At 47.6% G+C, this 15025-nt stretch overlaps 1 protein-coding gene across 1 annotated transcript; it reads right to left on the reverse strand.

Moving 5' to 3' along the window:
* Positions 1-3436: 3436 nt before the first annotated feature.
* On the reverse strand, positions 3437-11220 carry LOC148042906 (uncharacterized). The gene is made up of 3 exons (XM_087727955.1): positions 11089-11220; positions 7975-8119; positions 3437-3767 (listed from the first exon to the last, which is right to left on the reverse strand). The coding sequence occupies exons 1-3, from the start codon at positions 11180-11182 to the stop codon at positions 3437-3439; spliced, it is 570 nt and encodes a 189-aa protein (XP_087584081.1). The 5' UTR covers positions 11183-11220.
* Between the last annotated feature and the right edge of the window lie 3805 nt (positions 11221-15025).

Here is a 15025-nt window from a genome sequence, read left to right on the forward strand (position 1 = left end):
CTGTTTGTCATTCCCCACTTTTTCAAGCCATAGAGCAGGGGTGTCAAACTCGATTTCGTTGAGGGCCGCATCAGAGTTGTGTTTGGCTTTGTGTATCTCTGTGTGTGTGTGTGTGTGTGTGTGTGTAAGGCCCGCTCGATGTCACCCGTGTCCGGGGGTCCCTGTGGCGGCCCGAGCGCTCTGCCAGCGAAAACGCGCTCCCAAGCGCCGTTTTCAGCTGAATGGCCTCCTGCAACCCTCTGCCAGAGTGTGGTCCATTTTTTGGTGGCAGAGGCTCTGAATTATGGCATGCCTTTTAGTCTTTTGTATCTTTCTAACCTGAAGAATATTTTCTTGGAAAAAATCTATCTATCTATCTATCTATCTATCTATCTATCTATCTATCTATCTATCTATCTATCTCTATTATCTATCTATCCATCTCTCCATCTCTCCATCTCTCCATCTCTCCATCTCTCCATCTATCCATCTATCCATCTATCCATCTATCCATCTATCCATCTATCCATCTATCCATCTATCCATCTATCTATCATCTATCTATCTATCTATCTATCTATCTATCTATCTATCTATCTATCTATCTATCTATCTATCTATCTATCTCTATTATCTATCTATCTATCTATCTATCTATCTATCTATCCATCCATCCATCCATCCATCCATCCATCCATCCATCCATCCATCCATCCATCCATCTATCCATCTATCCATCTATCAGCAGATAATAAAATATACGGATGTGGCCAGTTTGATTAGGGCTGTTTGTCATTCCCCACTTTTTCAGGCCATAGAGTAGGGGTGTCAAACTCGATTTCATTGAGGGCCGCATCAGAGTTGTGTTTGGCTTTGTGTGTGTGTGTGTGTTTGTGTGTGTGTGTGTGTGTGTGTGTTTGGAGTGGGCAAGGCCCGCTCGATGTTACCCGTGTCCGGGGGTCCCTGTGGCGGCCCGAGCACTCTGCCAGCGAAAACGCGCTCCCTAGCGCCGTTTTCGGCTGAATGGCCTCCTGCAACCCTCTGCCAGAGTGTGGTCCATTTTTTGCTGGCAGAGGCTCTGAATTATGGCATGCCTTTTTAGTCTTTTGTATCTTTTTAACCTGAAGAATATTTTCTTGGAAAAAAATGCCATTCCTAATGCCCCAGTTCTCCTTAGTGGGTTTTCCCTCCACTGGGTCAAATTATTGCTATTCTGTTCTAACTGGAGATCTAGTCACATCAGCAATCAAATACTGTGGGATTGATATTTTGACCTGGGTAGGCAAAAAACTCACTGGATGTGAGCGCTGTAGTCCCGGGGTCTCTTAACTTGGTAACTTTAAGATCGGGGAACTTCAACTCCCAGAATCGCTCAGCCAGCTTATTAAAATCATAAAATTAAAGTTGCCAAGTTGGAAAACCCTCCCGTAGACACACAAACACATCGGAATGCCCATTGCTAGAGCATTGCGCTATTTTAATACACTGTTCCCCAATTTGAGCAATTTTAAGATGCGTGGATTGCAACGCTAACAATTCTATACTAGTTGGGGAATTGTGGGAGTTGAAGTCCACACACTTTAAAAGTTTATTAGCTTGCTGGCTGGGGATTTCTGAGAGCTGAAGTCCACACACCTTAAAGGTTTATTAGCTTGCTGGCTGGGGAATTCTGGGAGAGGAAGTCCACACACCTTAAAGGTTTATTAGCTTGCTGGCTGGGGAATTCTGCGAGAGGAAGTCCACACACTTTTAAAGTTTATTAGCTTGCTGGCTGGGGAATTCTGGGAGTTGAAGTCCACACACCTTAAACGTTTATTAGCTTGCTGGCTGGGGAATTCTGGGAGCTGAAGTCCACACACCTTAAACATTTATTAGCCTGCTGGCTGGGGATTTCTGGGAGCTGAAGCCCACACACCTTAAACATTTATTAGCCTGCTGGCTGGGGAATTCTGGGAGCTGAAGTCCACACACCTTAAAGGTTTATTAGCCTGCTGGCTGGGGAATTGTGGGAGTTGAAGTCCACACACCTTAAATGTTTATTAGCTTGGTGGCTGGGGAATTCTGGGAGCTGAAGTCCACACACCTTAAAAGTTTATTAGCTTGCTGGCTGGGGAATTCTGGGAGTTGAAGTCCACACACCTTAAACGTTTATTAGCTTGCTGGCTGGGGAATTCTGGGAGCTGAAGTCCACACACCTTAAACATTTATTAGCCTGCTGGCTGGGGATTTCTGGGAGCTGAAGCCCACACACCTTAAACATTTATTAGCCTGCTGGCTGGGGAATTCTGGGAGCTGAAGCCCACACACCTTAAACATTTATTAGCCTGCTGGCTGGGGAATTGTGGGAGTTGAAGTCCACACACCTTAAATGTTTATTAGCTTGGTGGCTGGGGAATTCTGGGAGCTGAAGCCCACACACCTTAAACATTTATTAGCCTGCTGGCTGGGGAATTCTGGGAGCTGAAGTCCACACACCTTAAAGGTTTATTAGCTTGCTGGCTGGGGAATTCTGGGAGCTGAAGTCCACACACCTTAAAAATTTATTAGCTTGCTGGCTGGGGAATTCTGGGAGCTGAAGTCCACACACCTTAAAGGTTTATTAGCTTGCTGGCTGGGGAATTCTGGGAGCTGAAGTCCACACACTTTAAAAGTTTATTAGCTTGCTGGCTGGGGAATTCTGGGAGCTGAAGCCCACACACCTTAAAGATTTATTAGCTTGCTGCCTGGGGAATTCTGGGAGCTGAAGTCCACACACCTTAAAGGTTTATTAGCTTGCTGGCTGGGGAATTCTGGGAGCTGAAGCCCACACACCTTAAAAGTTTATTAGCTTGCTGGCTGGGGAATTCTGGGAGCTGAAGCCCACACACCTTAAAGATTTATTAGCTTGCTGCCTGGGGAATTCTGGGAGCTGAAGTCCACACACCTTAAAGGTTTATTAGCTTGCTGGCTGGGGAATTCTGGGAGCTGAAGCCCACACACTTTAAAAGTTTATTAGCTTGCTGGCTGGGGAATTCTGGGAGAGGAAGTCCACACCCTTAAAGGTTTATTAGCTTGCTGGCTGGGGAATTCTGGGAGCATCTTCACACTGCCAAGGTTGGGAAACACTGATTTAAACGCTTGGGATGGGCCGATTTGTACACCAAGGTTCTTCCAGATTGAATATTTTACTGCTAATGGCTCTCTTTTCTTGTCTGGGATGAGGTCGTGTGGGGTTTTTTTTGGCTCATAGAAATTCAGGGACAATGGAATTCCCTTCAACAAAGAGGACAATGAGACAAGGCGTCTTCGCGTGACGCTGCGTTTATTGTTCAAGGAAGTGGACAGTGGTTACAACGAGGGGCAGGGCTGGCTCAGCAGACCCATGCCAGGCTTCTCCCTCAAAGCCTACCCACTTCATCTAAGCTTGCCGTGCCCTATGCCCACGCTCTCAGGGAGCTGTGGGTATCCATGGGATCCCTCAGAGGGACACCTTCTTTTGAAGCAGGTTGTAAAGGCTGGCGGGACTTTGGTCATTAAACCAAGAGATAAACCTTTGGCACGTGCTAGCGACAGGCTGGACCATCTCCTCGTTCAGCATCGCCACAGCGGGCAGCTTCTTTATCTCTTCCAGCTGCGTCACGGCTTTCTTATACTGGTCCTTCAGCATCTCCTTGCCTTGATTGACGGCAGACTGGGTATACTGTTGGAGATCCTTGTAAAAGTATTGGAATTTGCGACTCGAGAGTTTGAGCGGGCCGTATCTCTTCATCATCTCCGTGCTGTAGGCCGCCACATCAGAGGCATGCCCCCTGCGGAAGAGAGGAGTTGGAATAAGCCCAGGCTGCATCAACAGAGGGAGAGAATCAAGAGCACGTGAAGGGTTGATACCACTTTACTTGGGGAGGCCACACTTGGAATATAGGCATCCAGTTTTTGGTTGCCACGATGTAGAAAAGATGCGGAGACTCTGGAAAGAGTGCGGAGAAGAGCAACGAAGAGGATGAGGGGACCGGAGGCTAAAACGGATGAAGAACGATTGCAGGAACTGGGCGTGGCTACTCCAGGGGTCGGCAACCGTAAACACTCAAAGAGCCGCCACCAAGGTCCTAACCAGAATCCCCCAGTTCAATTCTGAAGTCAGTCGGATGTCCGGTTCCCCCACCATAGAGTCTCCTCCTAGCGCGGCGTCCTTTTTCCTCTACTGACCGGAAGTCTGGTTCCCCCCATCATAGAGTCTCCTCCTAGCACGGCGTCCTTTTTCCTCTCCTAACCGGAAGTCCAGTTCCCCCACCATAGAGTCTCCTCCTAGAACGGCATCCTTTTTCCTCTCCTAACAGGAAGTCCGGTTCCCCCACCATAGAGTCTCCTCCTAGCACAGCCTCCTTTTTCCTCTCCTGACCGGAAGTCTGGTTCCCCCCACCATAGAGTCTCCTTCTAGCACGGCATCCTTTTTCCTCTCCTGACTGGAAGTCCGGTTCCCCCACCATAGAGTCTCCTCCTAGCACAGCCTCCTTTTTCCTCTCCTGACCGGAAGTCTGGTTCCCCCCACCATAGAGTCTCCTTCTAGCACGGCATCCTTTTTCCTCTCCTGACTGGAAGTCCGGTTCCCCCACCATAGAGTCTCCTCCTAGCACAGCCTCCTTTTTCCTCTACCTGTCCTAACCGAAAGCCCTACTAATTGTGGAGCTGACCGGCGACAGGGAGCCGCAGCAGAGGGATGAAAGAGCCACATGCGGCTCCAGAGCAATGGCCTAGTCTAATGAAGAGAAGGGGCTAGGGGAGACATGATAGCACTATCCCAATATTTGAGGGCCCCACCTAGTCTCCAAAGCACCTGAGGTTAGGACGAGAAGCAATGGGTGGAAAACTAATCAAGGAGAGAAGGCAACCTAGAGCTTTCTCGATCGTGAGAACAATTAACCAGTGGAACTGCTTGCCACCAGAAATTGCGGGTGCTCCAACACTGGAAGTTTTCAAGTTTTTAAGAAGAGATTGGGCAACTTCTGGTCTGGTAAAGCAGGACGTAAAGTGAGATTTGGACATTAAGTGTGAAACCCACTGGGTCAGGCTAGACAGCCTCTTAGAGCCCCTTTACTTCTATATTAAAGCCACATAGGCAGAGTTGCAGCTTGCAAAAGAACAGGAAGCCAGTGCCTAACCACAAGATGTTCCACAAGAGCCAAGGTGGCGCAGTGGTTAAATGCAGCACTGCAGGCTACTGCTAGATCAGCAGGTCAGCGGTTCAAATCTCACCGGCTCAGGGTTGACTCAGCCTTCCATCCTTCCGAGGTGGGTAAAATGAGGACCCAGATTGTTGGGGGCAATATGCTGACTCTCTGTAAACCGCTTAGAGAGGCCTGAAAGGCCTATGAAGCGGTATATAAGTCTACTGCTATTGCTATTGCTATGTTCCAAGCCGATGTCCCTATGTCAAAAGCCTATGTCAAAACCTATGCCAAAAGTCCAAGGTTCAATTAAAGTTGGTTAATGACACATACTCCATAACAAAAGGAGAAGACAGGCCCCATCTCCTTATATAAGGCTTTCTCCTCAAGGAAACCACTAATAGCAATAGCAGTTAGACTTATATACCGCTTCATGGGGCTTTCAGCCCTCTCTAAGCGGTTTACAGAGTCAGCATATTGCCCCCAACAACAATCCGGGTCCTCATTTTACCCACCTCGGAAGGATGGAAGGCTGAGTCAACCCTGAGCCGGTGAGATTTGAACAGCCGAACTGCAGAACTGCAGTCAGCTGAAGTAGCCTGCAGTGCTGCATTTAACCACTGTGCCACCTCGGCTCTAAGAAATGTGTTAAGTGTTTCCGTGTTACGCTGCCTTTGAGAATGTATAAGAACGTGTGCTGAATGATGAAGGCTGTTCAGAATTTGCAATGCTAGCTATTTCGCTAACTTTCTGAACCTGGCTGCCAAATAAACTTTTCCTGTATCCTGAGAAGTCTAAAGCCTGTCATTTTCTGCAACACTGGAATGGTAGAAGGTCTGAGGCTTGAGCAAGGGGTTAAGGTCCCAACACAACTATCACATCACCTCTAGGCCTCCTTTTCATTAAGCTACACATATCCCAATTCCTGCCACCGCTCTTCATATGTTTTCACCAGATTAACTCGCCTTCACACAACACGTGTTTGTTGCGTTGTAGCTTCAAGGGCTGAAGCCAACCAAGTCTTGCATGCTTTGTTGAAAGTAGACACAGTTGTGTACCTAGGCATTGTGTAATCATTGGCACACCATAACTGGATTTTGATCATTTGTCTCTTGGGCCACAAGAACTTCATTTACTTAGCTTATGACCTGGCTGGTTTCCACTTCAAGTTTCACATTGCACAGCTAGTCCTTGACTTACAACCGCAATGGAGCCAAAAGGAGACCGTTGTTAAGTGAATTTAGCCCCATCTCATGAACTTTTCTTGCCTTAGTTGTTAAGTGTATCACTAGTGTTGTTAAATTAGCAAATTACAGGAGTCCTCGAGCCACAATCGCAATTGAGCCCAACAATTCTCTTGTTAAGTGAGACAGTTGTTAAGTGAATTTTGCCCCCTTTCACAACCTATCTTGCCAAAGTTGTTAAGTGAATCACCGCACAGTTGTTAAGTGAATCACTGTTAGTTAGTTAATAGCTACTAACAAGGTCATAAAGTGAATCTGGCTTCCTGACTTGTCCGAAGGTTGCAAAAGGGGATCCCATGGCTCCGGGCCACTGCAACCGTCATAACTATGAATCAGTTGCCAAAACGGCTGAATTTTGATCACGGGGATGCCACAATGGTCATAAGTGTGAAAAATGGTGCTAAGTCTCCTTTCCAACGGTCCCTAAGTGAACTGTTGTAAGTCCAGGTCTAGAATAGAATGCAAAGGCAGAGTTGGATGGGACCTTGGAGGTCTTCTAGTCCAACCCCCTGCCTAGGCAGGAAACCCTACACCACTTCAGACAAAGAGTTATCAAATCTCTTCTTAAAAACCTCCAGTGTTGGAGCATTCACAACTTCTGGAGGCAAGTTGTTCCACTCATTAATTGTTCTAACTGTCAGGAAATTCCTCCTTAGTTCTAAGTTGCTTCTCTCCTTGATTAATTTCCACCCATTGCTTCTTGTTCTACCCTCAGGTGCCTTGGAGAATAGTTTGACTCCCTCTTCTTTGGGGCAACCCCTGAGATATTGGAACAGATATTGCAGATATATTGCAGATATATTGCAGATAGCAGATATTGGAACTCTGCTATCATGTCTCCCCTAGTCCTTCTCCTCAAAAGTCCCCCTAGTCCTTCTTCTCCTTCTTCTCCCCTAGTCCTTCGCAAAACAAACAAGCAAACAAAACAAACAAACTAGAGACATACCCAGTTCCTGCAACCATTTCCTCATATGTTTTAGCCTCCAGTCCCCTAATCCTCTTTGTTTCTAGGTTTATTGAGCCGAGGTGGCGCAGTGGTTAGGGTGCAGTACTGCGGGCCACTTCAGCTGACTGTTATCTGCAGTTCGGCTGTTCAAATCTCACCGGCTCAAGGTTGACTCAGCCTTCCATCCTTCCGAGGTGGGTGAAATGAGGACCCGGATTGTTGTTGGGGGCAATATGCTGACTCTGTAAACCGCTTAGAGAGGGCTGAAAGCCCTATGAAGCGGTATATAAGTCTAACTGCTATTGCTATTGCTATTGCTCTTCGCTGCACTCATTCCAGAGTCTCCACATCTTTTCTACCTCGTGGCAACCAAAACTGCCTCTACCTGTACCTGGTTTGATTTGATGGACTCCCAAACGGACTGAAAATGAGTGCGGGAAGGGGGAGGAGAGGGAGAAGAGAGGAGAAGGGAGTGAATCGAAGCCCCTCCCCTCCCTCCCTCCCTCCCTCCTCTCTGGAAGTTAATTCTATCCTTATCGAGGTCATCTCAGCCTTTGGGAGATGCCAAATCCACTCCGGGTCAGAACAACCTGTGCCATCAGGAGGAGATAAGAGAGAATCTCTTGCTTCATGTTTGCTGGTGCGATATTTGCTCACTCACTTCACCACGCCCAGACCTTCGTTGAAGCTATCGGTAACCTGGGTGGACAATTTTCCAATCTGTTCTTGCCACTGTTCCAGAAGGGATTGGTCAGGCTCCGAGTTCGTTGGGGGAGTCTCCTCGTTGAGGACAGCAGCTTGAAAACCTAGGAAGGGAAGGGAAGCATGGATGAGGGCCGTTCCCCCCCCCCCCCAAAAAAAACGAGATCCTCTTTTTAAACAGATTAGCAGAGTGGGAAGGGACCTTGTCCTAGAGACCATTGAATCCACGGGAGTCTCCAACCTGGGCAACTTTTAAGACTTGTGGACTTCAACTCCCAGAATTCCTCAGCCAGCAAGGAATCCTGGGAGGTGAAGTCCACAAGAGAGACAGTTGTTAAGTGAGTCTTTTTCCCCCCTTGGGAGACTCTCCTCGCCTAAACCCCGTGGTTGTTGATAAGGTAGTCCCCCGATTGTTAAGTGAATCGGGCTTGTTGTTCAGAAAGTCGCAGAAGGGGATCGCGTGACTCCAGGACGCTGCAGCCGTCATCAACGTGAGCCAGTCGGCAAGCGTCCAAAGAGCCAGTGCTGTCCGAAGACGTCTCCGTGGTCATGTGGCTGGCAGGACTCAACCGCTGAAGGCGCACGGAACGCTGTTCCCTTCCCACCAAAGGTGGTTTTCTATTTTTCTACTTGCATTTTTTACGTGCTTTCGAACTGCTAGATTGGCAGAAGCTGGGACAAGTCACGGGGGATCACTCCGTTACGCAGCGCTAGGGATTCGAACCGCCGAACTGCCAACCTTTCTGATCGACAAGCTCAACGTCTTAGCCACCACGTCCCTTATGCCAGTGTTTCTCAACCTTGGCAACTTGAAGATGTCCGGACTTCAACTCCCAGAATTCCCCAGCCAGCATTCGCTGGCTGGGGAATTCTGGGAGTTGAACTCCGGACATCTTCAAGTTGCCAAGGTTGAGAAACACTGCCTTATGCCACCCTATAACCCGTCTTTTCCCCTTCCTCTCTTCTTACTTTCCCGTGTTTTTCCTTTACTTTGTATTTTATACGCCAATAAACTAATAATAAAAGTTAAAATGAACAATTGAGAGTGACCAATTTATCCACAGGGTTTCACTTAACCACTGTGGCATAGAAGGTCATAAAGTGGGACACACCTCCCTTCACAAATATCTCACTTAACAACAGACAGTCTGGGCTCAATTGTGTTCACACAAAAATAAACCCCCGATAGGAAATGGACCTATTTGGAGAAGTTGTTAGGTGTTTTATACCAGATTATCCTCAACTATTCGTTTAGTTCAAGGTTACAATAGCACTGGGAGGGGGGGGGGAAGTGTCTTGTGACCAGTCCTCACACTTATGACAATCTTGGCATCGCGGGATCAAAAGTCAGGCATTTGGCATGCATGGCCAATGGTTTACAACTTCCCGGGGTCATGGATTCACCACTTGTGACCTTCCCAGCTGGCTCCCGACAAACAACGTCATGCGGAAGGAAGCCAGATTTGCTTAACGACCAAGTGGTCCACTAAAGTGCAGTGATTTGCTTAATAACCATGGCAAAAAAAAAAAAGGTCATTCAATCAGGCGTGACTCCCAACAGCTACCTTGCTTAGCAACGGAAATTCTCATCCCAATTGTGGCCATAACTCAAGGACTAGTTGTCTTTGTGGAATAGAACTGATAGGTGTTCTATGAACACCTGGGAACACCCAATTAAGAATTAATTAATTTTTATAATTAATGAAACAATTAACAATTAGTAATTGAATGTTCCCCAAAAAGTTAAATAAAAATAGCCAGTTCCCCCCCCCCTTTCTAGATTTCTTGCGCGCAAATGTAGCTTAGTCTTCTCCCACCCACCCCAGCTGGCCGCCCTCCTCTGCTGACCAAATTAGCCAAACAAATTTTACTTTATGGAGCCTCCCAATTTACTCCTTAAATTAGGAGAGTTTATGAAGCGGCAGTTGGTGAATCCATTCTTTCTCAACTAAGGTAGCTAAGCCCAGTTTAACGGGGCAAATGAAAACCATCCCCAATTATTAGGATACCAATCATTTTGGTCTCCATGTGGCAGGCTGGAATACAACAGGCACAAAGCTCTCTTGAATCCAGTGCCTGGGAAAAGGGGTTCCACCACAAAACCGCGGAGGACAAAATCGCGCTCGATGAAAGCGCGCATTTGACGTCATCACAGCGCGACGAAAACATCGCGCTGTGATCGAAAAATGTAAAAATAAAGCGAAAACCTTACCCTAACCCCCCAAACCTAACCCTAAACCTAACCCTAAACCTAACCCTAAACCTAACCCTAAACCTAACCCTTAACCTAACCCTAAATCTAACCCTAAACGTAACCCTTAACCTAACGCTAAACCTAACCCTAACGCTCTAAACCTAACCCTAACCCTTAACCTAACCCTAACCCTAACCCTAACCCTAACCCTAACCCTAAACCTAACCCTTACCTTTATGTGAATCGGCTTGCTTTAATTTTAATTTTATTTCAATTTTAATTTTTTTTCGTCGCGCTGTGATGACGTCAAATGCGCGCTTTCGTCAAGCGCGATTTTGTCCTCCGCGGTTTTGACGGGTCACGGGAAAAGGCTCTATTGGGTTCTTAGCAGAACTGGGTGGAGGGGGGGGGTGTCTGTAAGATTTAGGGGCTGGAAAAGGAATCGGAGGGTCGATCTGCAGGATTTGGCAAGCTGGGTCACCATACCTGCATGTAAGTCCCTTCTTGAGACTATTTGGCAGCATCTCCTGCTGATCTTGCGCTACCAGAACCAGAACCTCGTTCTCCTCCTGCAACGGTGGCAGGTAGGAAGAGATGGGAAGCCACCGGAGAAGACTTACCTGCGAAGAAGGCCAGGGCAAGGACAATTGCAAGAGACTTCATGGTGGTATCAGCTCAGGTTCTTGTGAAGAATGAGTTAATGAAGGACCACTTGCCAGGGAATGAAGGACCAATTTATGGATGTTAGGACAAGGTGACCATCGGGGGCTATAATTTATTAACCTGGGTGCCGGAGTGGTGGGACAACAGAGGGTTGTTTTTTTTTAACTACTCCCCTACCTCATGGTTTCGTAACCCAAGATGCATAAACACACATACCGTCATTGATTCTCGGAAAAACCAGCCACACGAAGCCGTCTACATCGAAAGAGCTGGGTTTCAATTTTTTAACCGCCCCTCGAAGTCGGCACATCTTATGGCGCTGATGGGGAAGAGGATCTCTGTAGCTCAGGGTTGGCTTGAGGGGTGGGGGGTGGGTGGTCCCCTGGTGGCCTCTGAGCTTGGTGGGTTGCCTTGGAGACATTTCATTACTCAACTAGGGAGCATCATCGGTGGCAGAAGGGAGAGGGGTTTGCAGAAAGGAGGAAGAGGAGGGAGGATTGTGGGGTCCTGGGTGGTTTCTGAGCTTTTCGGATCTTTCATAACCCAAATAGATAACATCATCAGTGCCAGAAGGGACAGGGCTTTGCAGAAAGGAGGAGGAGGAGGAGGAGGAGGAGGAGGAGGAGGAGGAGGAGGAGGAGGAGGAGGAGGAGGAGGAGGAGGAGGAGGAGGAGGGGAGGGAGAATGATTGTGGGGTCCTTGGTGGTTTCTGAGCTTTGTTGTATTCCAATGGATCTTTCATAACCCAAATAGATAACATCATCAGTGCCAGAAGGGACAGGGCTTTGCAGAAAGAAGGAGGAAGAGGAGGAGGAGGGGGGGAAGGAGGAGGAGGAGGAGGATGGAGTCCATGGTGATCTTTGGGCTTTGTGTTCCCACAGACAATAAACACTCAAAAAGTCATTTGGACCCGTTTCCCACAAAAAAGAAACCTCCGGGAGCCACAAAACCCTTCCCGTGCCTCACTATTTCCTGAGCAGCCACAAAACTCGCATATGTGGTTGAATTAAACACTGTTTTCTTCTGAAACTTTTCTTTTCTTGGATTTATCCATGGTTGGCCTACTAGGGGTCGAAAAGCTCAATGAATCACGTGCCAGCAAATGTCGCCCATTGGCGGTTGTGGTGCATATTTTGAGCAACAGGGAGCCACAGCAGAGGGATGAAAGAGGCCACATGCGGCTCCGGAGCCTCAGGTTGATGATTCCTGCCATAGACCTTTTATAACCCAACTAGGTAACATCATCAGTGGCAGAAAGGGGAGTTGATTTGCAGAGGAGAGGACGATGACGACTGGAGTCCTTGGTGCTCTGAGTTTCGTTGTGTTCCTGCAGAACTTTCCTCACCCAACTATGTAACATCATCAGTGCTATAAGAGAGAGGGATTTGCTCTCATTTTAAATTCTAGCACACAAGCTAAACCCATTCTCTCCGAGCACTGAAGAAGTCCACATCTCTTAAAATTTGGATGCTTGGCAACTGACTCGGGGCGGTTGAAGTGTCCCAGGGAGGGACCTCGGTGGTCTTCTAGTCCAACCCCCTGTTCAGGCAGGAAACCTTCTACCGTTTCAGTCAAATGATTGTCCAATCTCTTAAATAACACTTCCAGTGTTGAAGAACTTACAACTTCTGGTGGCAAGTCATTCCACTGGTTAACTGTTCTCATTTTCTCCTTAAATTTACAGGATGGTTCTCTCTAGAGAAGCTTCACTTATCTAGAGAGAACTCTAGAGTTACTAGTTACTCCAACCCAGGATGAAGTCCATTTTCTGGATTCCTGATCCACAAGCCAACCAGATTAACTCGCCTTCATTCAACATGTGTTTGTGGAGTTGCGGCCTCGAGGGCTGAAGCCAACCAAGTCTTTGGAGGCTTTGTTGAAAGAAGACAACGGTTGTGTACTTCGACATTGTACAATCACTGACACGCAACTAACTCTGGGCAACAGGGTTTTGACCGCTCCATCTCTGGGATCACAATGACTTTATTTATTTAGCTTATCACCAGGATGGCTTCCACCTGGAGTTTCACCGGGGACCTTTGATCAAGTCTCAAAAGTATTTTGAAAGTGTGTTTGGGATGGCAATATTTTTCTATGATTTCGTTATATTATTCCTTGGAGTCCATCCAAGGATGAGAAAAGGAGAGATCGGTTATCGGTTATCAATTGATGACCTGCTCGAAAAGTGGCCCTTCGAAACCAGCTTCAATGGGATGTTTCTTTCCCAACCTTGGATACCATCTAAGCCAAGGATTAAACCAGGGTTTGTTTTCGGTGGAATCTGAAGACAAGTCAGCCCACAGTTGGCCCTTAATCCCTACAACACAAAGTCCTTTCTCACTTGCTACTGTTCTCTCAAGTCAAATCTGAACATGGACAGTATGTCTGTCAGGCCTGCAATTATATTCCTTTTAGAATTTTGGCCTGCCACACTTTCTCTTATTTCATTATGCTGTTTCATTAGTATAGTTGATGGGAGGGGGGAATAGATAGGAGTAGGATTGTGGAATGTATTGCTGACATTCTTTACTAGAAGCCAAGGTCATCTTTTGTCTCTGCACTTTTACACCTGACCGGAAGCAGCTGGGTGTGGACGCCAGCGTGGAAGAAGAAGATTGGACCATGTGATGGATTTGTGGGTGTGGGGACAAGATCATGAACTTTTCACTGGGTGGGATTCTGATGTCATTTTCCAGAATTGGGATTAACGCAGATGTGCTAAGATGTCTGCTTTATTAAATTGGAACTTTTAAGGATCGTTTTGCCTTGGACTCTGATTTAATTCTACATGATGCTTGAAACGCTGACTCGTGTGTGTGTTAAACATAGAAGTCGGGGTGTCCATCCGTCCTCATGGGGTTCCACAAATTCTTCTCCTTAGCCCAAAGGTGCGTTTTCCAAAGGCAACTGCACTTTCTTGAGGTTTTTTTCTCCCTTGAAGGGGTTTCGCTTCTCATCCCAGAAGCTTCTTCAGTTCTGAGTGAAGAAATTGCGTCAGTCAGAACTGAAGAAGCTTCTCGGATGAGAAGCAAAACCCCTTCAAGGGGGGGGGGAATACAAGGAAGTCCAATTGCCTTTCGAAAAAAGCACCTTTGAATGACTGAGAATCTCCACAGGGTTTTCTCCCTCGCCCCTCGCCTGCCACTGAGGTCCCCCCCCCCCTTTCCGGAAATCGGTAACGAGAGAAGGACCCAGACGGGGAGAGTGGTAGATGGGTTTTTATTGAAACCAGATATTCTGAACTTTGCAGAGGAGGGAGGCAGCTCCCCTTGTTGAGGTTGTTTTGTTTTCCATTTGCAAAAGATCCTTTTTTTTTCTTTTTGCCCCCCACTCCCCATAACTTATAAACATGATTTACACGCAGTCTCTGGTGGTGGAAGGGAAGGGGGCAGTGCAGACATTTCCCCCACAAACTCCGTAGGGCCTTGCTTGCTCCGATGGTCCCTTAAAGCTTTTTTTTTTCCATGCACAGGGCAGAGGCTTCAACTGAAGAGGGGGGGGGGTCTGTATCCGGTGGGTGGGGGGGGGAGAGTGGGGAAGGTCGGAGAAACACTGTTTTTGTACATCCAGCAAAGAAGGCAGCAAAGGCAGAGAGACAATGGCAGCTCCTGCATACCCTGAGGGTCCAGGAGGCAGGGAGGAGGGGAGGAAGGAAGGGGGCCCCCAAAACAGGCCACAGAAAATCACAATTGCTGTTAATCCTTTGGCAAACTCAAAAGGAAGGAAGGAAGGAAGGAAGGAAGGAAGGAAGGAAGGAAGGAAGGAAGGAAGGAAGGAAGGAAGGAAGGAAGGAAAGGAGGGAGCCCCCAAAACAGGCCTGAAAAAAAAAACACAATTACACTTTATCTTTTGGCAAAGCCAACAGGAAGGAGGGAGGGGGGAAGAAAAGGAGGGAGGGGGGAAGGGAGGATTTTGAGGGAAGGAAGGAAGGGAGGGGAAGGAAGAGAGGGAGGAAGGAAGAGAGGGAGGATTTTGAAGGAAGGGAGGGGAGGGGGGAAATAAGAGAGGGAGGGAGAGAGGAAAGGAAGGGAGGGGGGGAAGTAAGAGAGGGAGGGAGGGAAGGGAGGATTTTGAGTGAGGGAAGGAAAGAAGGGAGGGAGGGGGGAAGGAAAGAGAGGGAGGAAGGAAGAGAGGTAGGAAGGAAGAGAGGGAG

The sequence above is a fragment of the Thamnophis sirtalis genome, unplaced genomic scaffold, assembly GCF_051295495.1.
Source record: "Thamnophis sirtalis isolate CommonGarterSnake01/CBP01778 unplaced genomic scaffold, rThaSir2_p1.2 scaffold_13, whole genome shotgun sequence".
Taxonomy (NCBI): domain Eukaryota; kingdom Metazoa; phylum Chordata; class Lepidosauria; order Squamata; family Natricidae; genus Thamnophis; species Thamnophis sirtalis.